We start from the raw sequence: 21,118 nt of genomic DNA, 5'->3' as shown, positions 1-21,118 counted from the left end.
CTTTTCTCATTATTCGTTTTTAATTGAAGAACGGAAGTCACGTGGGTTTTTCGTTTTTTCGTTTTAAACCACAAACGAAAAATGGAATCTCGTGGTGCTCTGTTTGTTTTTTGTTTCCAAACGAAAAACGAAAAAAACAAATTAAAAAAACGATCCGATTTAGTTTCTTCAAGTTTCTTTCTGTCATTTTCTGTTTTGAATCGAAGAGCGGAGAACGGCAGTCACGTGACCAGGAAGTGAAGGCAAACATGTCAAAAATAAAAGCTAAGAAGATAGTGTGGTCATTCTATAAATGACCAATTAAAAACGAATAATGAGAAAAGGAATTCGCAAAAACAAACAAACGGCCCGGTTTGGGTTCGTTTTTCATTTTTTGATTCAGAAACGAAAAACGAGAAAACGGCCGTTTGATACCCAGACCCAGACCGGGTACCCCGATAGCTGGATGCCCATATAACAAGGCTGAGTCCTAACCGCGGTGGCCCAGATTCAAATCCGGGCTGCTGCCATTTCTACATGTCGCCCCCTTTCTAGAAATGCCCAAAAAAGAATCTTAAAAAAAGAAAAGCAGCCATGTATTTTTTGTGCTTTGACAAATGTGGTCAGCTTGGTTTGGCCTCATTGGCGTTAGGTGCAAAAAACAGGCCGGTGCTAATCCATAAAAGCACAAAATCAACATTTACAGTGACTGTTGAGTTCTTGCTCACCTTCAGACTACAGTTGAGCTGACAGCGATGAATCGTGAAGGTTACCAGATTGAGAGTGTTCCATTGCAGGGGAGGTATGATGGACAGCCTGGAGGACCTAGAGTGGTCCAGTGCACCACTGTGAACATCAGCACTGAGCCCCCCAAGGACCACATCATCTGGTCACTCCTCTGCTTTATGTACTCAAACCCCTGCTGCCTTGGACTGGCGGCTCTCATCTTCTCTATCAAGGTGAGTTTCTTTCACGGGGAATTTTCTGTTACTGCCTATTAAAGAATATTACGAGAGAGAAAAAAGAGTTTTATTGCAAAATATTGCAATCTCGAATAGCAGTTCTTACAAAGGAGAGATGGGGTTAATGGAAAACAAAGGTTTTACCAAGTTTTTGCAGACTAGTAAGACGGAGCCCTCACTGAGTGCATGACAAGAATCATTCAGAGGATGGGCAGTTGGGGGACAAGGAATATTGTTCTCTAAGATTTTAGATATTATAGGCTTAAATATTTCAGTTTTAACTATTGAAACAATAAAATACAAAGAAGTAAGAAAAAAAAAGAGACTTTAAATGTGTTACAAACTTTGCTGGACAATGTTCAATCTCTGATTCTTCAGCAATTATGTAAAGAAAGCTATATACTGAATGGAAAAGGGAGAATGGGTGGAAAAGAGAGTAAGCGATCTCATTTGCAGAATGAAAATACAGCAGGAGAATATGAGATTGTGCCGATGCTCAACTTTGAAATTACCTTGAGGTCGAGAATAAATATGAATCCACTTTTAAAAATCAATGTGCTTTCGTCCTTCCAGGCCAGAGACCGGAAGGTGGCTGGAGATCTGGAGGGCGCCCGACAATACGGCTCCACTGCCCGCTGCTTCAACATCGTGGCCACAGTCCTGTTTTCCATCATGGTCCTTATTTTCATTATTACAATCACTGCCGTGCTCGTACAGATTAATGAGGCGTACAGAAGTTACAGCAGATACCACACATACAACTCCGGTTACAATCACAGAGGCTAAATTTCAAATAGTGTTGGAGTTGCCTACTGCTGTGGCTTAGTGATGCTTGTTGTTCTCTGCTTTATGGTTATGGCACAAACTGTAACCTTTTATGCCCTTTTACTTATATCCTCAGTTAAAACAGATACTTATTTCTATGTTTGTTACAAAAGTCTTGGAACTCATCCATGTTTCCTTAATGCCAATCTGTAGTAGTTTGACATTTATGCCAGACTTAAATTCAGATTTCCGGTCTGCAAGGCATCGAGCAACTTTAAAAAGAAAACAGTTTCATCTGTCAATAAAGGTGTCTGTTTCATAACTCTGAATCATGCTTGTGAGATTTTTTAAAGCAGATTGTAGTTGTTTACACACTGGAATGATTTTCAACAGTTGTGCTGTTATTTTCACTGTGTTAATGTGTAACTTGCGGTGATTTCAAGCCATGGAACTTCACCCAAAGTGGAAACAGAGTGACAGGGTGCACTATTTCCTTATTCTGACTCTGAAAAAAATATTTATTAACAAAGCTTGAGCCAGTGTTCTAGACAACACCAAGACAAAATAATGTTTCCTAAATCTGTATGAATAAATGTAGGGGAAAGACTGATGAGCTGATTAAAATGCTGTGTGTGTGTGTGTGTGTCAAGAGCAGGGCATTGAGCCTAGCACCCCAAGGAGAAATGCACATGCTATACGTAAAAACACTGTGTATATAATGAATAGGAATTAAAGTGATCAATCAGACTAAAACATTTCTGGAGTGAAATGTGGGTAATTTACAGTTTAAAGTAACTACATTAATAAAAATCAATACATCTTTATAGTGCTGGTCGCAGGCTGAAGGAACTTCTATATAAACATAATAAACATAAACATATTTCTGATGATTCTGATTCATAGAAAGACAATATAACAAAACTGACAATGACGGCGGGAAAATAGTCTACAGCTTACTTTTTCTAGTTCATGGTTTAGTGGTGGGGTCTGTGGTATTCAGGAGTAGTTTAAACTGGAGCATTAAGTCTAGACTATGCTTCCTGATTATTTATTTATTTTGTTCTGGGGTATTTAGTATGTCATAAATATATTTAAAAAGTCTTAGTATAGTATGTCTTAAAAATCATATAAAAGTAATATTATAGTATGTCATAAAGATATCATAGAAAAGGTCATAGTATAGTATGTAAAAAATCATAAAATAATCATAGTATAGTATGTTCTTACGAGTTCTTAACTTTATGTCTAAGAAACACAAGATGTAACTTGAAGAAATTGCCAAAAAATGGGACCAACACAGCAAGAAATTAAGTTTAATTATGTGAAAATGATTAACAGAGAAACCAACTAATTTAACAGAAATAGAAGCAAAAAAGGGGGCCAGGATCTCCAAGGCCAAAATAACAAACAAAAGAACCCACACTAACTAGAAAATAAAAACATTATTCTACTGAATCAAACAAAAAGACAACACTAATCTCTCTCACTAACTAATAAAGTCACCAAGACTAACAAAGGCAAAGGATTAACAGAGCTGTGTCAAGGTGCTATCAAAGATAACAGAGTTTCACCAGTTAAACTCAACAACAACAGACAGCTCAGAGGCCAAGAGGGCAGGAACACTGGTTCAGGTTCTGGTTCTGGTTCTGGTTCTTGGAGTAGATACAGCTCCACTGAGTGCTTAATGAGATTCAAGTGTGGGTGATCAGGCACTGAGAGAAGGGCATGGCAGAACTGATGCAGTCTTTGCTCAAATTGCCCTCTGAAACAGAAATCATTCTGCTGTAATGAACGTCAGCGTGGGCACTTTTTGTTGGACGTTGTTGCTGCCGAAAACCCCGAGAGTGAGAGACAAGCGAGGGAGCCATGTGTGTGTTACTATGCATGAAATCTTCCCATCCTCACTGTCTGGGACAGAGGTGTGTGTTCAAGATATCGAAGATAAACTGGAAAAGGCAACGAAGACCAGCAGGGCAATTTTAGGGTGAGTTTTTGTCTTTATACTTTGCTAATTTTAAGCTGCGGTGGGTAAAAATGGAGCAAATTATGATATAAAAAAAAGTTATTTCTATTAAACGGTCACTATACCCTGACAGTAGTGCATGAGACGGGTAATCTGAGAAAAAAAAGTTGTGTGCCTTGAACTTGAAAATGTTCACTTGCTGGTGCTAGATGAAAAGTAAGAGGTTCACTAAAGGTAGTACAATCCAACCTGAAGTGGTGGACCGCATGACCAACAACCACACTATTTCCTGACAGTAGTACATGAGACAGGTACACAGTAAATTCCCAAGAGTTAAAGGGACTGTTTGTAACTTTGTAAGCGTATAAATGTAGCGGGTCGCCACACATGCACGCTCGCATATGCGCGTTCGCGTGTGGCCGCTACCTCTCCTCCTCTGCCTGCCTGCCTTCACTCAGACAGCGCGCACCTTCTCCACACTGCAGAAGAGTTAGTAGCTCTGAGAATATCTAGTGAATGTACAGGGGACGTTTGTGCAGAAATAAATGCTGCAGCTCCTCCAGACCAACAGAGGTTTTCTGTGTCTTGTGAAGTGACGGAGCTCTACAGAGAGTTACGTTGTCTTCTCCTTACCGACCGGGTGCGGGCGGAGAGAGCAGGAAGACACGCTGCAGAGCCCTGCTGCCTCAGCCTGCACTTAGGCAGGAAAAGCCAACACTAGGATCAGATCTAAATCATGTTCATGGAGAGACCTTCGTCTGGTCAGCTAACATTACTGCCAAGCAGCTGAAATATAGAGTGATATTGTGGTTTTAGCTGACGTGTGTCGCCTCACTGTTTTGAGCGATGCTCGTTCAGGTATATTTAGAGCGAGCAAGTGCGAGCCCGACGCTGACTTTCGTTGATTTCACGACCACAGGTGTCGCTGTTAAGAAGCATTTCTGAAAGTTACAAATAGTCCCTTTTAAATATGACTTGTCAAAGTAAATGAACTCGTTCAGAGTCATTACAACAACAGCTAGAGTAAGATTCACCCCAGTGTTGGTGAAAGTGTTCAGAGTTACCAGACCGGTGTATTCTGGAGAGTACTCTCTACTCTGGAGAGCTCCTCCTCTCTCCTCTCTGCTCTCTCCTCTCTCCTCCTCCTCTCCTCCTCTCTCCTCCTCTCTCCTCCTCCTCTCTCCTCCTCTCTGCTCCTCTCTCCTCCTCTCTCCTCCTCCTCTCTCCTCCTCTCTTCTCCTCTCTCCTCCTCTCTCCTCCTCCTCTCTCCTCCTCTCTGCTCCTCTCTCCTCCTCTCTCCTCCTCCTCTCTCCTCCTCTCCTCCTCTCTCCTCCTCTCTCCTCCTCTCTTCTCCTCTCTCCTCCTCTCTCCTCCTCTCCTCCTCTCTCCTCCTCTCCTCCTCTCCTCTCCTCCTCCCACCTCCTCTCTCCTCTTCTCTCCTCCTCCTCTCTCCTCCTCTCTCCTCCTCCTCTCTCCTCCTCTCTTCTCCTCTCTCCTCCTCTCTCCTCCTCCTCTCTCCTCCTCTCCTCCTCTCTCCTCCTCTCTCCTCCTCTCTGTTCCTCTCTCCTCCTCTCTGTTCCTCTCTCCTCCTCTCTCCTCCTCTCCTCCTCTCTCCTCTCTCCTCCTCTCTCCTCCTCTCCTCCTCTCTCCTCTCCTCCTCCCTCTTTCTCTCTCCTCTCTCTCTCGCCTCCTCCTCCCCCCCTCTCTCCACCTCTCTCCTCCTCTCTCCTCTCTCCTCCTCTCTCCTCTCTCCTCTCCTCCTCCCACCTCCTCTCTCCTCCTCTCTCCTCTCCTCCTCCCACCTCCTCTCTCCTCCTCTCTCCTCCCACCTCCTGCTCATCTCAAAACAGCCATTTCGCTCTCCTCAAAAGACTGAGGTAAGTTTCTCTTAATCACTTTTTAAACCAAATTTGAGCATTTCAGCAGAAGCAGCATTTTAGAATAATGTTATATTGTTGTTGAACATACTCTCCAGCTGGTCTGTGTCTGAAAACACCAACTTACACAGGGCTAACCTGACCATGTGGGAGGCTAGCTAACATGTGTTAGCAACATTAAGCCAATTAACCCTAACCAGCTGATGTCAAACTATACCTGTAATGTGGGTTAGAGGTGTCAATGTGGAGGAGGGACAGCTGTGTTCTTATTGATGTCCATAGATTACAGTCAAATACAAAGACTGCATGTGTAGGGAGTTAGCTGAACTAGCTAACAGTTAGCTATGGACAGAAATAGTCTGTAGTTTCATTTCAACCATTAAAGAAAGATGATTTCTTCTGTTTCAGAACTCTTTGAAATTGAGATTTTGAGGTTAAAAAAAAAAAGATGATGGTTGTATGCACACTGACAATTATTTTCCACAATTATAGTGTTACATTTTCACTGTTACTAAATAATAAACTCATAAACAATCATTAAAAGGTCATAGTATAGTATGTCATAAAAATATTGAAAACTCATAGTATAGTATGTCATAAAAAATCATAAAAAAACTCATAGTATAGTATTGTATAAAAATCATTAAAAAGTCATAGTCTGTCATAAAAAGTTATTAAAAAGTCATAGTATAGTATGTCATTAAAAAATCATAACTAGCTGTCTGCAGTCAAGTTTAAATGCAGACTTTGTTATTAAATAGATATTTCCTGTCTGTGAGGCCTGAGTCTCAGCAGTTGTTTTAGTTTCATTTGTCAGTAAATTGGTAATCTTCTAGTTTTCATTTTCTAGTAGTCATATTTCACCCTGCACCACCACCCCTAGAGACCCTAGGCACCCTCTTCATTAGCAAGTATTTTTTTTTTAATGTGTGCAAAATGTAAAGGACTGTTTTATGGACAGGATGCTGCATTTTTAACTCTTCAGGAGATTTTTGCAAAAAGCCATGTGCTATATTTTTTAAACTTAAAAAAACCAAAACTGAATTATATTCGTCGTACATACATGAAAATTGACCTCTGCATTTAACCCATCCCTGCATTTCGTCATTGGCTCTTGGTGGAAAAAAAAAGACCTGTGCTAACCGCCAAAACATTTCAGAAGGAAATCAACACTTACAGTTTCATTTGAGTTTTTGCATAATTTTCCTGCAGGCCACAATCCAGACTACAGTTGAGCTGACAGCGATGAATCCTGCAGGTTACCCGATTGAGAATGTTCCATTGCAGGGGACATATGATGGACAGCCTGGAGGACCTACAGTGGTTCACACCACTGTGAACATCAACACTGAGCCCCCCAATGACCACATCATCTGGTCACCCTGCTGCTTATTGTACGTAAACCCCTGCTGCCTCGGATGGGCAGCTCTCATCTTCTCCATCAAGGTGAGTTTCATTCACGGGGAATGAACTATCAAAGAATATTGGGGGAAAAAAGAGTTTTATTGCAAAACTTTTGCAATCTCAAATAGCAGTTCTTACAAAGGAGAGATAGGGTTAATGGAAAACAAAGGTTTTTGCAGACTAGTAAGACGGAGCCCTCACTGAGTGCATGACAAGCAACAATCAGAGGATGGGCAGTTGGGGGACGAGGAATATTCTTCTCTAAGATTTTAGATATTATAGGTTTAAAGATTTCTGTTTGAACTATTGAAACAATAAAATACAAAGAAGTTATGAAAAAGGAAAAAAGATAAAAAAAATATACTTTAAATGTGTAACAAACTATACTGGAAAATGTTCAATCTCTGAATCTTTATCTTCAGCAATTATGTAAAGAAAGCTATATACTGTATGGGAAAAGGGAGAATGGGTGGAAAAGAGAGTAAGCGATCTCATTTGCAGAATGAAAATACAGCAAACATGAATCTAAAGCTTTTACAGGAGAATATGAGATTGTGCCGATGCTCAACTTTGAAATTACCTTGAGGTCGAGAATAAATATGAATCCACTTTTAAAAATCGATGTGCTTTCGTCCTTCCAGGCCAGAGACCGGAAGGTGGCTGGAGATCTGGAGGGCGCCCGACACTACGGCTCCACTGCCCGCTGCCTCAACATCTGGGCCACAGTCCTGTTTTCCATCATGGTCCTTATTTTCATTATTACAATCACTGTCGTGCTCGTACAGATGAATGAGGTGTTCAGAAGTTTAAGCGAATACTACACAGACAACTACGGTTAAAATTACAGAGGCTAAATTTCAAATAGTGTTGGAGTTGCCTACTGCTGTGGCTTAGTGATGCTTGTTGTTCTCTGCTTTATGGTTCTGGCATAAACTGTTACCTTTTATGCCCTTCTACATATATCCTCAGTTAAAACAGATACTTATTTCTATGTTTGTTACAAAAGTCTTGGAACTCATCCATGTTTCCTTAATACCAATCTGTAGTAGTTTGACATTTATGCCAGACTTAAATTCAGATTTCCTGTCAGCAAGGCGTCGAGCAACTTTAAAAAGAAAACAGTTTCATCTGTCAATAAAGGTGTCTGTTTCATAACTCTGAATCATGCTTGTGAGATTTTTTTAAGCAGATTGTAGTTGTTTACACACTGGAATGATTTTCAACAATTATGGTGTTTAGATATTTGCACTGTGTTAATGTGTAACTTGCAGTGATTTCAAGCCATGGAACTTCACCCAAAGTGGAATCAGGGTGACAGGGTGCACTATTTCCTTATTCTGACTCTGAAAAAAATATTTATTAACAAAGCTTGAGCCAGTGTTCTAGACAACACCAAGACAAAATAATGTTTCCTAAATCTGTATGAATAAATGTATGGGAAAGACTGTGTGTGCGTGTGTGCATGCATGCGTGTGCGTGTGCGTGTGTGTGTGCATGTGCAACAAGAGCATGGCATTGAGCCTAGCACCCCAAGGAGAAATGCACATGCTATACGTAAAAACACAGTGTATATAATGAATAGGAATTGAAGTGATCAATCAGACTAAAACATTTCTGGAGTGAAATGTGGGTAATTTACAGTTTAAAGTAACTACATTAATAAAAATCAATACATCTTAATAGTGCTGGTCGCAGGCTGAAGGAACTTCTATAAAAAGTCATAGTATCGTATGTCATAAAAAATATAAAAAACTCATAGTATAGTATTGCATTAAAATCATTAAAAAGTCATAGTCTGTCATAAAAAGTTATTAAAAAGTCATAGTATAGTATGTCATTAAAAAATCATAACATGCTGTCTGCAGTCAAGTTTAAATGCAGACTTTGTTATTAAATAGATATTTCCTGTCTGTGAGGCCTGAGTCTCAGCAGTTGTTTTAGTTTCATTTGTCAGTAAATTTGTAATTTTCTAGTTTTCATTTTCTAGTAGTCATATTTCACCCTGCACCACCACCCCTAGAGACCCTAGGCACCCTCTTCTTTTGCAAGTATTTTTTTTTTAATGTGTGCAAAATGTAAAGGACTGTTTTATGGACAGGATGCTGTATTTTTAACTCTTCAGGAGATTTTTATAAGACTGCAAAAAGCCATGTGCTATATTTTTTAAACTTAAAAAAACAAAACTTAATTACATTCGTCATACATACAGGTACATACCTGCAGTGGGCTGCTCAGAAGCACCCGGGGTTGTTCTTTGTCATAGTAACAGCCAACAGGAGTGTGTTGCATTTCGTCATTGGCTCTTGGTGGGAAAAAAAAAGACCTGTGCTAACCGCCAAAACATTTTGAGAGGAAATCAACACTTACAGTGGCAGTCGAGTTCTTGCATCATTTTCCTGCATGCCACAATCCAGACTACAGTTGAGCTGACAGCGATGAATCCTGAAGGTTACCCAATTGAGAGTGTTCCATTAAAGGGGACGTATGATGGACAGCCTGGAGGACCTACAACGGTCCAGTACACCACTGTGAACATCAACACTGAGCCCCCCAAGGACCACATCATCTGGTCACTCTTCTGCTTATTGTACGTAAACCCCTGCTGCCTCGGACTGGCGGCTCTCATCTTCTCTATCAAGGTGAGTTTCATTCACGGGGAATGAACTATCAAAGAATATTGGGGGAAAAAAGAGTTTTATTGCAAAACTATTGCAATCTCAAATAGCAGTTCTTACAAAGGAGAGATAGGGTTAATGGAAAACAAAGGTTTTTGCAGACTAGTAAGACGGAGCCCTCACTGAGTGCATGACAAGCATCATTCAGAGGATGGGCAGTTGGGGGACGAGGAATATTCTTCTCTAAGATTTTAAATATTATAGGTTTAAAGATTTCTGTTTGAACTATTTAAACAATAAAATACAAAGAAGTTATGAAAAAGAAAAAAGATCAAAGAAATATACTTTAAATGTGTAACAAACTATACTGGAAAATGTTCAATCTCTGAATCTTCATCTTCAGCAATTATGTAAAGAAAGCTATATACTGTATGGGAAAAGGGAGAATGGGTGGAAAAGAGAGTAAGCAATCTCATTTGCAGAATGAAAATACAGCAAACATGAATCTAAAGCTTTTGCAGGAGAATATGAGATTGTGCCGATGCTCAACTTTGAAAATACGTTGAGGTCGAGAATAAATATGAATCCACTTTTAAAAATCAATGTGCTTTCGTCCTTCCAGGCCAGAGACCGGAAGGTGGCTGGAGATCTGGAGGGCGCCCGAGACTATGGCTCCACTGCCCGCTGCCTCAACATCTGGGCCACAGTCCTGTTTTCCATCATGGTCCTTATTTCCATTATTACAATCACTGTCGTGGTCGTACGGATTAATGAGGCGTACAGAAGTTACAGCGGATACCACACATACAACTCCGGTTACAATTACAGAGGCTAAATTTCAAATAGTGTTGGAGTTGCCTACTGCTGTGGCTTAGTGATGCTTATTGTTCTCTGCTTTATGGTTATGGCACAAACTGTAACCTTTTATGCCCTTCTACATATATCCTCAGTTAAAACAGATACTTATTTCTATGTTTGTTACAAAAGTCTTGGAACTCATCCATGTTTCCTTAATGCCAATCTGTAGTAGTTTGACATTTATGCCAGACTTAAATTCAGATTTCCTGTCAGCAAGGCGTCGAGCAACTTTAAAAAGAAAACAGTTTCATCTGTCAATAAAGGTGTCTGTTTCATAACTCTGAATCATGCTTGTGAGATCTTTTTAAGCAGATTGTAGTTGTTTACACACTGGAATGATTTTCAACAGTTGTGCTGTTTAGATATTTGCACTGTGTTAATGTGTAACTTGCGGTGATTTCAAGCCAAAGAACTTCACCCAAAGTGGAAACAGAGTGACAGGGTGCACTATTTCCTTATTCTGACTCTGAAAAAAATATTTATTAACAAAGCTTGAGCCATAATCACTAAGTGCCAGAGTGGGGGAAATAGTTCTGATGATTCTGATTCACATAGAGCAGAAAGACAATATGACAAAACTGACAATGACGGTGTGAAAATAGTCTACAGCTTACTTCTTGTAGTTAGTGGTTTAGTCGGGGTCGGGGGGGGGTGGGGGTGTCTGTGGTATTCAGGGGTGGTTTGACCTGGAACATTAAGTCTGTTGCAATTGTAAATGCAACAGAATATGCTTCCTGATTATTTAAGGTGTGAATCTGGTAATTTTTAAGGAACTTATGTAACATCACTGCAAAATTCACCAAATGTGCCAACTATTAGGGGCACTTTTCTGTAGTCACACTTATGTGTGTAGATGAGCCATCATGCTTTATTAAATACAGCAGAAAGAGAAGAATAGACAGGTCAACAATGTTTAGTTCGTAAAAAAGACCACCACAGCATTTTATGAAGTTTTTAAAGGCAGTGTTTTAACACACAGCTCAGCCGAACGGGTAAAAGAGGTTAAGATAATTAAGATGTGGGTGAGCTTTAGTCAATATCAGGAAAAAAAACCCGAATATGTTTTCTATTCATCAAAACAATGGTTTGCAAATGAGTCAGCCTCAGATCTTTTTTTGTTGCTTTCTTTCCATGGAAGATATTTCCTTTCCTTACACAAAGAGAGGATAATTCATATTTCAGTTTGATTTTAAAGTGGTCAAGACAGTGGTACAGAGATAAACGTATTTGTAATGTCATATGAAAATGGTGTGTGTGTGTGTGTTTCAAGAAAAATACAGAAAAGCCATCCACAATAAGCTCTGCAGGGAGGAGGGAGGCTCTTGGACTCTTGACCAAATGACATCATCAGCATAAACAACAACATCTGTTGTTTACTCTGGACTGAACTTCTTGTACATGCCCTCTAACTGCGTTCTCGATCACTTTTCTTGGGAAGTACTAAAGAAGTAGCACATCCTGCGGATCACTCTTCGTTTATACAGTGAGTTCCTTTCTCTTTATTACTATTTGGGAATAGATTTAGTGTTATGGAACCCTTTTGGATTACTTGACAGCAGCATGCTTGGTGCTGAACAAAAGATAGGCTGTAATAGAATTCTAATTTGCATTTTGGAAATTAAATTTAGCTGCAATGCATTTGTATATATTGCCCATCAGTTTTTCTGAAGCGTTACTAGGAACTAGGAACTAACGGGAGACAAATAATTTGTAATAAGTGGTTCTTATTAGCCAAAGACTGAGTTCTGAAATGAACACCTTCGATTTGATATGATGAAAACTATGAACAAACAATATTCCTGATGCAGCCTGATTCCAGTGACAAACAGGTTATCAGCAATGTTTACCTCTCTCTACCTGATAATGTTGTCTACTCTGGTGATCTAATGTACTGCAACAATAAAAAATGATAGCTCCAATAATTATTATGATGTTCTGCGTTCTGAAGATGAGGATGTTTCTCCTCTTCTGCGTCCTCTGCCTGATGACTTCTACTGGCTACAGTCAGGATCCAGGTCCCAGAGGTCCCCCAGGTCCCAGAGGTCCCAGAGGAGGACCTGGGCCATCTGGGCCACCTGGGCCATCTGGGCCACCTGGGCCATCTGGGCCAATTGGTGGGTACTATCGAATTCCACAATCACGCTCCGAGGAACACTCTTTCTACCAGACTCCAGTCGTCTTTTGTCTGAATTCTGGCACCCCCTGTTGGACAGGCAGATGAGTTTGTTTTTAGCCACAATCATGCAATCCATCTCTCTCCACTGCCCCAAGAGCCTCTGAGGTCACCTTCCTTATACAGTTTCTCCATTTGACTCACTGTGATGATCACAAGGCCACCTGAAGATCAGACTTTGTACAAAAGATATCTCAAAATATAAGGGAAGGATTGACATGACATTTGCTGAGAAAAAACATCCTGCAAAAGTTATGATGGGCACAATGTATTTTGGTCAGTCTGTTCAATTTTGGCGAGGAAAAACTGGCATGGCCATTTTCAAAGGGGTCCCTTGACCTCTGACCTCAAGCTATGTGAATGAAAATGGGTTCTACGGGTACCCACGAGTCTCCCCTTTACAGACATGCTTCACTTTATGATAATCACATGCAGTTTGGGGCAAGTCAGTTTAATTTGCGATTAATCGCAATTAACTATTTGAATTTGAAATTCGATTGACAGCCCTAATTCAAATCTCTGAATACTTTCATGCTCACCAGAGGATGAATCCTTTTGACTTAAGTAACCCTCAGATGCAAAAATGTCTCTGAATTTTCTATCCATAAGACATTTTGTGTTCAAATAGACAACAAACATACGAGCCTCAAGGGGCTATGGATTTTTAATCTTGTTTTATGTTTATTTCCCTCGCTGCTCTTCAACACAGGACTTACTGGAGCATGGGGACGTCCTGGAGAACGGGGACGTCCTGGAACACCGGGAAGTCCTGGACCTGCTATATCCTGTGGACGAGGTTATATATCTTCTAGATTTTAAAGAGCATATACATATATTTTATAAAATTACCTTCACCAACTGAGAAACTGCTGTTTATCATTTACTAAAATGCAGGATGCAGAAGTACTACAATTTGAGCAAATGTCTGTGTTTTCATTGTCCCGCACAAAGAAACCTCAGCATGGACTTACTAGTTGTTTGAGAGGTCTAGATAGAAACTCAAGGGAGGACACTTGTACACTGTCTGCATCCCAGTTCTGTAACAACACTACCTTTTTTGAAGGTCCTAGTGGTTAATTTTTGTGGAGGCTGTGTCCCGAGAGTACAGGTGAGCCTCCCACCCCTTTTTATAGACTATGTCCTTCCTGGTCCTAGTGCTACTTTGACCTGTACTATGGACTAAAATTCAGGATATCACGGCTTCGGCTGTGTTTATTTCGACCCATCTTTTTCGAATTGGTCTAATGTGCGGTACTGAAGTACCCCTTCAAAACAACAACACTTTGATAGAGCAGTGGAGAGATGATTGTAGGCCAACCAGGAAGTTAGCATCACACTGGGTTCCCTCGACAAAAAGCCAACGGGATTTTTCCATTGGATTGTGGATTATTGCAGAAAATAAGCTCTGTAGCAAACACACATTTATGATACTTACATGAAATGCTCGTTCATGTTTTAATACCAGCTAGTGTTGCACCCCTGACATCGAAATGGTATTTTTGGAAATAAATACAAAACAATACAATAAAATACAACTTTAATATCCACCTTAGTGGAAATTTGACTACATTTCAGCTCCCTAACACACTTTAACATTAAGAGACGGAACATTAGAGAGGACATTATGAAACAAAAATAATAACATCAGGCATGAATGTCAAACATGTAGAGTATTGCTGATGTAGAGTGCTCCGGGGATGATGCATTTTTGTAGGCCAACCAGGAAGTTAGCATCGCCCTGGGTTCCCTCGACAAAAAGCCAACGGGATTTTTTCCATTTGATTTTGGAATATTGCAGAAAATAAGCTCTGTGGCAAACACACATTTATGATACTTACATGTTTTGTAATTTTTGAAGCATGAAAGCAATTGCAAAAAATAAAAAGCTATCGTTAGGCTATAAAGAAACTACACCACAGTTGCATGAGCACAAGTATACACAACGAGGCTGTTAAGGCGGACGAGTCGGCGTGATGACGTTTAGTAGTCTCATTTAGCCACTTGTTAAGTGGGATATTTACTGACGCATTTTATATCATGGAACAAAACGTTAATATCTCTTCAGCTTGTGTTAACCACAGATCTTTTTTCAGGCATACAACCAAAAACCCATTGACTTCCAGACGAGAGGAACCAGAAGTGCTAAAATGCTAACTCATTTCCGGGTTTTAATGTTTGTCGATGTGTACTATCAATTAATCATTCAATCTTCATTCAGTCTGAGACACTTACGTCAAGATACATACATGAAAGCAAAGAGTGAAAATTGAGTGAATTCTGGAATAAGATTAAGAGAATTTGCGCAAGAAGTGAAGATAAGCTTTTCATTTGTAGAGGGTACATCTGACACAATGTGGAACCAATTTACTGCCAGTTTGATAACTGAACTTGATCTGTTTCATCCAGATCTCTCTGACTCCATTAGCCAGGACCTTGGGACCTTAAAGAACAGCCATGCAAAGTTAGAGTTGGGTAAGTATCCCATTCAAACATTACAAGGGAGTGTTACATGGAGTGACCCTTACCAAAAAGAAGTTTATTCAAGTGTAATCTTAGTATATTTAACTTAACTTAAAATAAGAGAGAATACTTTCAGTTTACTTTTTATGTACTCATAGGAAATATACTTAACAAAAGTATACATAAGTATGCTTTATATATAAGCTGGAAAAACAAAGTTTGGAAACTTGTGTTTGGTGGATTATTTCTCTGTTGTATCAATGCTAATTGGCATTGTATTTTACATCGTTGGAAAGCCTGTTTATTTACCTTCGCAATGATGTCCAACTTGTAAGGATCATGCATTTGTGGGATGAGCAGCACAGCTGATTATGTGGGTAGTGCCCCAGAAAAATTTGCCAAAATGCTCCGTCAATGGTAAACAGTGTATTCTCCTGTTGGAATTGACTCTTGTTTTGAGTTGTTTGGTGGATTGGATGATTGAACTCTCTATCAGTAACAAGGAACAAACAAGACATATTGGCTATTTTACACTTTATTCATTTAATACACCGTCAGGAGCCTAAGTGGCGGTGGAAGATCCATACGCAGCCACAACAGCCTGGCACCTCCTCCTCATGCAGGTCACCAACCTGGTCACACGTTGCTGTGGGATGGCGTTCCATTCCTCAACCAGGATTCGTTGCAGGTCAGCCAGCGTGGTTGTGTTGGTCACTATAACACGTACAGCACGCCCAAGCTGATTCCACAAGTGTTGAATTGGGTTGAGGTCTGGACTCTTGGCAGGCCGTTCCATTCTCTCTACTCCCACATTGTGGAGGTAGTCTGTGATAACCCTGGCTCTGTGGGGGGGGGCGTTGTTTCTTGGAGGATGAAGTTAGGTTCCAGATTGTGGAGATATGGGATCGCCGCTGGCTGCAGAATCTCATCCCGATATCTCACTGCATTGAGATGGCCTTCAATGATGACAAGCCTTGTTTTGCCAGTGAGGGAGATGCCGCCCCACACCATGACACTTCCGCCACCAAAAGCTGTTACTCCATCGGCGCAACAATCAGCATAGCGTTCTCCGCGTCGTCTCCATACTTTGACCCTGCCATCCAACTTTTGCAGACAGAACCTGGACTCATCACTGAACATGACATTCCCCCACATGTCGACACCAGCGCAAACGGGCCTGACGGTGAAGGGCAGTCATTGCAGGCTTCCTGGTAGCCTTATGAGAATACACTGTTTACCATTGGCTGAGCATTTTGGCAAATTTTTCTTAGGCGCTCCCCACATAATCAGCTGTGCTGCTCATCCCACAAATGCATGATCCTTACAAGTTGGACATCATTGCGAAGGCAAATAAACAGGCTTTCCAACGATGTAAAATACAATGCCAATTAGCATTGTAACAACAGAGAAATAATCCACCAAACACAAGTTTCCGAACTTTGTTTTTCCAGTATATATATATATTAATATATATTATATAATATGTAATTTTACTGTCAGAGGAAGAACAAACAAAATGTGTTTCAGCAATTCCTGATTTTTATTTGCGTGCCTTTTTTTCAGCTATAAACTATGACTTTGTCCGAAGAGTTGGTCAGAAATACTTTGTGTCCTACAAGGAGAGAGACTCTTTCTCCAGGGCCGTCGAGTTCTGCTCCCAACGAAACTTAGAGCTGGCTTTGCCCCAGAACGAGGAGGAGAACAACATACTGACTCAGTTCTTCGGGGACAATTACCAAACTGCCTGGATCAACGTCAACAACAACAAGGCAGAGGGGAATTTTGAGGCCGATATGAAAAAACGACCTCTGACCTTCACCAAATGGGGAGAAGGGCAGCCAGACAGATCCATCCAGGACACAGGCTGCACCATGCTGTCAGAAAACGGTGTCTGGCAAGTGACACCCGAATGCTTCCTGAATGCTTACATCATTTGTCAGATATAGAAAGGTCTTGTATCCATTGCAAGTCTCGCTGTAATTGAACGTTCTTCATGTGTCCCATGTCTTATATATTGGGAGTGAAGGGTTGTAACTGTCTTAAATATAAGTGGGTAGAAAAGTCATCCTTATGCATTCACACCTGTTAATATCTGTGAATGAATCAATAGTGGTGTTAAACCTATCCTCAAGGGACTACATGTAACCTGCTTCAAGGATCCAGTTATGAGGAAAAAAAGTTTTTTTGCTTTCAAGTCTAACAGTTTCCCAAAACAATTATCCCTGATGAGGGATATCTAATGTGATATATTGTATATCCATCTCACTAAAAATGTATTACAGCTTCAGCAGCATGCCATTAATACTGTTGCACAGATGTTGCTTTATGAAATGAAAGTAAACAATAAATGAAATACTATACAAGTTTAACAGAAACAAGGTGTATTGTTTTAGCATATGCTTAGCAGCTATGATGCTGCGTGTAGTGTCGCGGACATGCAGCCACTTTCCCAGTAAAAGTCTCCACCGCACATTGAGTTTAGTTTAGCAGGTTGTCAGCTGTGTGTCTGCCCGGCATAACTTTATGGTTTGTTGGACTTCTGTCCAACAAACAGTGTATTTGTGCTAGGTTAGCAGCTCTAGCATTGCCGGAGGCTCGCCGTCGCACATGTAGTCTGCGTAACTTTAGCGAGTTTCCAACAGACCGTGTGTGTGTGTGTGTGTGTGTGTGGGCGGTGAGTGTGAGGTTGTTGGTGGCGTTCTAGCTGTGAACGTAGGTGTAGCAGTGTGTGTACTGTTTATTTGTCGGTGAATAAATGCTACGAAACTACAACTCCTCCGCTCAAGCGAGCCAGAGACCGGAGTCAACTTCCTGTATCCTGCAACTCCGGCTCCGCCTCTTAATGTGGGCTGTTAAGGTGGACCAGCTATTCTCCTTAAAGTGACGAGCCGCTCCTCTGAGCCGCTCAGCTTTTGAGTTAATTATCAACATTTCTTTTAACCGTTTGAACCGATAGCGTTAATCGGTTAAAATGCTTAATGTCGGTTAACGGTTAAACGGTTAATTATGGACATCCCTAATTTGTTGTTATGGTTTCAGAATGATGAAGACAGTTGGAGAACAATTAGATACAACATAGGATGTAGACTCTACTTCTCCTTGACAACTATCATGTTTTTCTCAAATGATAGACATTCTCAAATGGCTTGAAAAATTTTACGCATAGCTTCCGTAAATGGGAAACTTCTTTATGCCAACTTCAAGTTGGCATGGCTCTGTGAAGAAGGTAAACAATCAAAGGAATCTGTTGTTGCTGGTTCCTCCTTCTTTGATCATATCCTGTAAAAACATGTTTCATCATGCTTTTCATTTACTCTGAACTGCATGTCTCATATTTTCGACTGGGAAATATTTTCTTTGCCACTTTGCCGTTTGTACTGTGAGTTCATTTTTGTTTATCACTAACTGGTACTAGATTGATGTCATTCAGATACTCTGAATAACTTTACTACATACTTGGATAGAAAATTCCATAACTTCCAACAAGATGGAAAATTCTGGAGACATAAATTGCAAAATGTGGCAAATGATTATCATCTTAGTTGTGCAATGAATCACTTTGATTTTGTTTTACAACAAAAAAACAAAAAAATCATAACTAGCTGTCTGCAGTCAAGTTTAAATGCAGACTTTGTTATTAAATAGATATTTCCTGTCTGTGAGGCCTGAGTCTCAGCAGTTGTTTTAGTTTCATTTGTCAGAAAATTTGTAATTTTCTAGTTTTCATTTTCTAGTAGTCATATTTCACCCTGCACCACCACCCCTAGAGACCCTAGGCACCCTCTTCATTAGCAAGTATTTTTTTTTTAATGTGTGCAAAATGTAAAGGACTGTTTTATGGACAGGATGCTGTATTTTTAACTCTTCAGGAGATTTTTATAAGACTGCAAAAAGCCATCTACTATATTTTTTAAACTTAAAAAAACAAAACTTAATTACATTCGTCATACATACAGGTACATACCTGCAGTGGGCTGCTCAGAAGCACCCGGGGTTGTTCTTTGTCATAGTAACAGCCAACAGGAGTGTGTTGCATTTGCGTCATTGGCTCCTGGTGGGAAAAAAAGACCTGTGCTAACCGCCAAAACATTTCAGAAGGAAATCAACACTTACAGTGGCAGTTGAGTTCTTGTATAATTTTCCTGCAGGCCAGAATCCAGACTACAGTTGAGCTGACAGCGATGAATCCTGCAGGTTACCCGATTGAGAATGTTCCATCACAGAGGACATATGATGGACAGCATGGAGGACCTACAACGGTCCAGTACACCACTTTGAACATCGAGACTGAGCCCCCCAAGGACCACATCATCTGGTCACTCCTCTGCTTTATGTACTCAAACCCCTGCTGCCTCGGACTGGCAGCTCTCATCTTCTCCATCAAGGTGAGTTTCATTCACGGGGAATGAACTATCAAAGAATATTGGGGGGAAAAAGAGTTTTATTGCAAAACTTGTAATCTCGAATAGCAGTTCTTACAAAGGAGAGATAGGGTTAATGGAAAACAAAGGTTTTTGCAGACTAGTAAGACGGAGCCCTCACTGAGTGCATGACCAGAATCAATCAGAGGATGGGCAGTTGGGGGACGAGGAATATTCTTCTCTAAGATTTTAGATATTATAGGTTTAAAGATTTCTATTTGAACTATTGAAACAATAAAATACAAAGAAGTTATGAAAAAGGAAAAAAGAATATGAATAAATGTGATAAAAAAAACGGAGACTTTAAATGTGTTACAAACTTTGCTGCAATTATGTAAAGAAAGCTATATACTGAATGGGAAAAGGGAGAATGGGTGGAAAAGAGAGTAAGCGATCTCATTTGCAGAATGAAAATACAGCAAACATGAATCTAAAGCTTTTACAGGAGATTATGAGATTGTGCCGATGCTCAACTTTGAAATTACCTTGAGGTCGAGAATAAATATGAATCCACTTTTAAAAATCAATGTGCTTTCGTCCTTCCAGGCCAGAGACCGGAAGGTGGCTGGAGATCTGGAGGGCGCCCGACAATATGGCTCCACTGCCCGCTGCCTCAACATCTGGGCCACAGTCCTGGTTTCCATCGTGGTCCTTATTGCCATTATTACAATCACTGTCATGCTCGTACAGATACATGAGGGATACAGAGGTTTATACCAATACAACACAAACAATTACCGTTACAATTACATAGGCTAAATTTCAAATAGTGTTGGAGTTGCCTACTGCTGTGGCTTAGTGATGCTTATTGTTCTCTGCTTTATGGTTATGGCACAAACTGTAACCTTTTATGCCCTTTTACTTATATCCTCAGTTAAAACAGATACTTATTTCTATGTTTGTTACAAAAGTCTTGGAACTCATCCATGTTTCCTTAATGCCAATCTGTAGTAGTTTGACATTTATGCCAGACTTAAATTCAGATTTCCTGTCAGCAAGGCGTCGAGCAACTTTAAAAAGAAAACAGTTTCATCTGTCAATAAAGGTGTCTGTTTCATAACTCTGAATCATGCTTGTGAGATCTTTTTAAGCAGATTGTAGTTGTTTACACACTGGAATGATTTTCAACAGTTGTGCTGTTTAGATATTTGCACTGTGTTAATGTGTAACTTGCGGTGATTTCAAGCCAAAGAACTTCACCCAAAGTGGAAACAGAGTGACAGGGTGCACTATTTCCTTATTCTGACTCTGAAAAAAATATTTATTAACAAAGCTTGAGCCATAATCACTAAGTGCCAGAGTGGGGGAAATAGTTCTGATGATTCTGATTCACATAGAGCAGAAAGACAATATGACAAAACTGACAATGACGGTGTGAAAATAGTCTACAGCTTACTTCTTGTAGTTAGTGGTTTAGTCGGGGTCGGGGGGGGTGGGGGTGTCTGTGGTATTCAGGGGTGGTTTGACCTGGAACATTAAGTCTGTTGCAATTGTAAATGCAACAGAATATGCTTCCTGATTATTTAAGGTGTGAATCTGGTAATTTTTAAGGAACTTATGTAACATCACTGCAAAATTCACCAAATGTGCCAACTATTAGGGGCACTTTTCTGTAGTCACACTTATGTGTGTAGATGAGCC

General features: G+C 40.3%; 5 protein-coding genes across 6 annotated transcripts; all 5 read left to right on the top strand.

The window, feature by feature from the left end:
- Nucleotides 1-590: 590 nt before the first annotated feature.
- On the top strand, nucleotides 591-1,902 carry LOC119486599 (dispanin subfamily A member 2b-like). Its single transcript, XM_037766813.1, has 2 exons — nucleotides 591-938; nucleotides 1,515-1,902. Exons 1-2 carry the CDS (start codon nucleotides 735-737, stop codon nucleotides 1,725-1,727), a joined length of 417 nt encoding a protein of 138 aa, XP_037622741.1. The 5' UTR covers nucleotides 591-734; the 3' UTR covers nucleotides 1,728-1,902.
- Nucleotides 1,903-5,417: 3,515 nt separating this feature from the next.
- Nucleotides 5,418-8,112, top strand: LOC119486600 (dispanin subfamily A member 2b-like). Its single transcript, XM_037766814.1, has 3 exons — nucleotides 5,418-5,546; nucleotides 6,759-6,992; nucleotides 7,592-8,112. Exons 2-3 carry the CDS (start codon nucleotides 6,792-6,794, stop codon nucleotides 7,787-7,789), a joined length of 399 nt encoding a protein of 132 aa, XP_037622742.1. The 5' UTR covers nucleotides 5,418-5,546; nucleotides 6,759-6,791; the 3' UTR covers nucleotides 7,790-8,112.
- A 1,116-nt stretch (nucleotides 8,113-9,228) lies between these two features.
- On the top strand, nucleotides 9,229-20,538 carry LOC119486598 (dispanin subfamily A member 2b-like). 2 transcript variants are annotated; one of them, XM_037766812.1, is made up of 3 exons: nucleotides 9,229-9,589; nucleotides 10,188-10,395; nucleotides 20,232-20,538. In XM_037766812.1, exons 1-3 carry the CDS (start codon nucleotides 9,386-9,388, stop codon nucleotides 20,234-20,236), a joined length of 417 nt encoding a protein of 138 aa, XP_037622740.1. In that variant the 5' UTR covers nucleotides 9,229-9,385; the 3' UTR covers nucleotides 20,237-20,538. The 2 variants fall into 2 exon arrangements, with proteins under 2 accessions (XP_037622740.1, XP_037622739.1); XM_037766811.1 differs by lacking the exon at nucleotides 20,232-20,538 and having other exon boundaries at nucleotides 9,234-9,589; nucleotides 10,188-10,708.
- On the top strand, nucleotides 12,863-17,431 carry LOC119486618 (mannose-binding protein C-like). The gene is made up of 4 exons (XM_037766862.1): nucleotides 12,863-12,872; nucleotides 13,306-13,392; nucleotides 15,003-15,068; nucleotides 16,620-17,431. Exons 1-4 carry the CDS (start codon nucleotides 12,863-12,865, stop codon nucleotides 17,000-17,002), a joined length of 546 nt encoding a protein of 181 aa, XP_037622790.1. The 3' UTR covers nucleotides 17,003-17,431.
- On the top strand, nucleotides 18,830-20,538 carry LOC119486597 (dispanin subfamily A member 2b-like). The gene is made up of 2 exons (XM_037766810.1): nucleotides 18,830-19,441; nucleotides 20,024-20,538. Exons 1-2 carry the CDS (start codon nucleotides 19,238-19,240, stop codon nucleotides 20,234-20,236), a joined length of 417 nt encoding a protein of 138 aa, XP_037622738.1. The 5' UTR covers nucleotides 18,830-19,237; the 3' UTR covers nucleotides 20,237-20,538.
- Nucleotides 20,539-21,118: the final 580 nt, after the last annotated feature.

The sequence above is a fragment of the Sebastes umbrosus genome, chromosome 4, assembly GCF_015220745.1.
Source record: "Sebastes umbrosus isolate fSebUmb1 chromosome 4, fSebUmb1.pri, whole genome shotgun sequence".
Classification (NCBI taxonomy): Eukaryota; Metazoa; Chordata; class Actinopteri; order Perciformes; family Sebastidae; genus Sebastes; species Sebastes umbrosus.
Note: the sequence above shows the minus strand (reverse complement) of the source record. Positions and strands in the feature narration are given on the sequence as shown.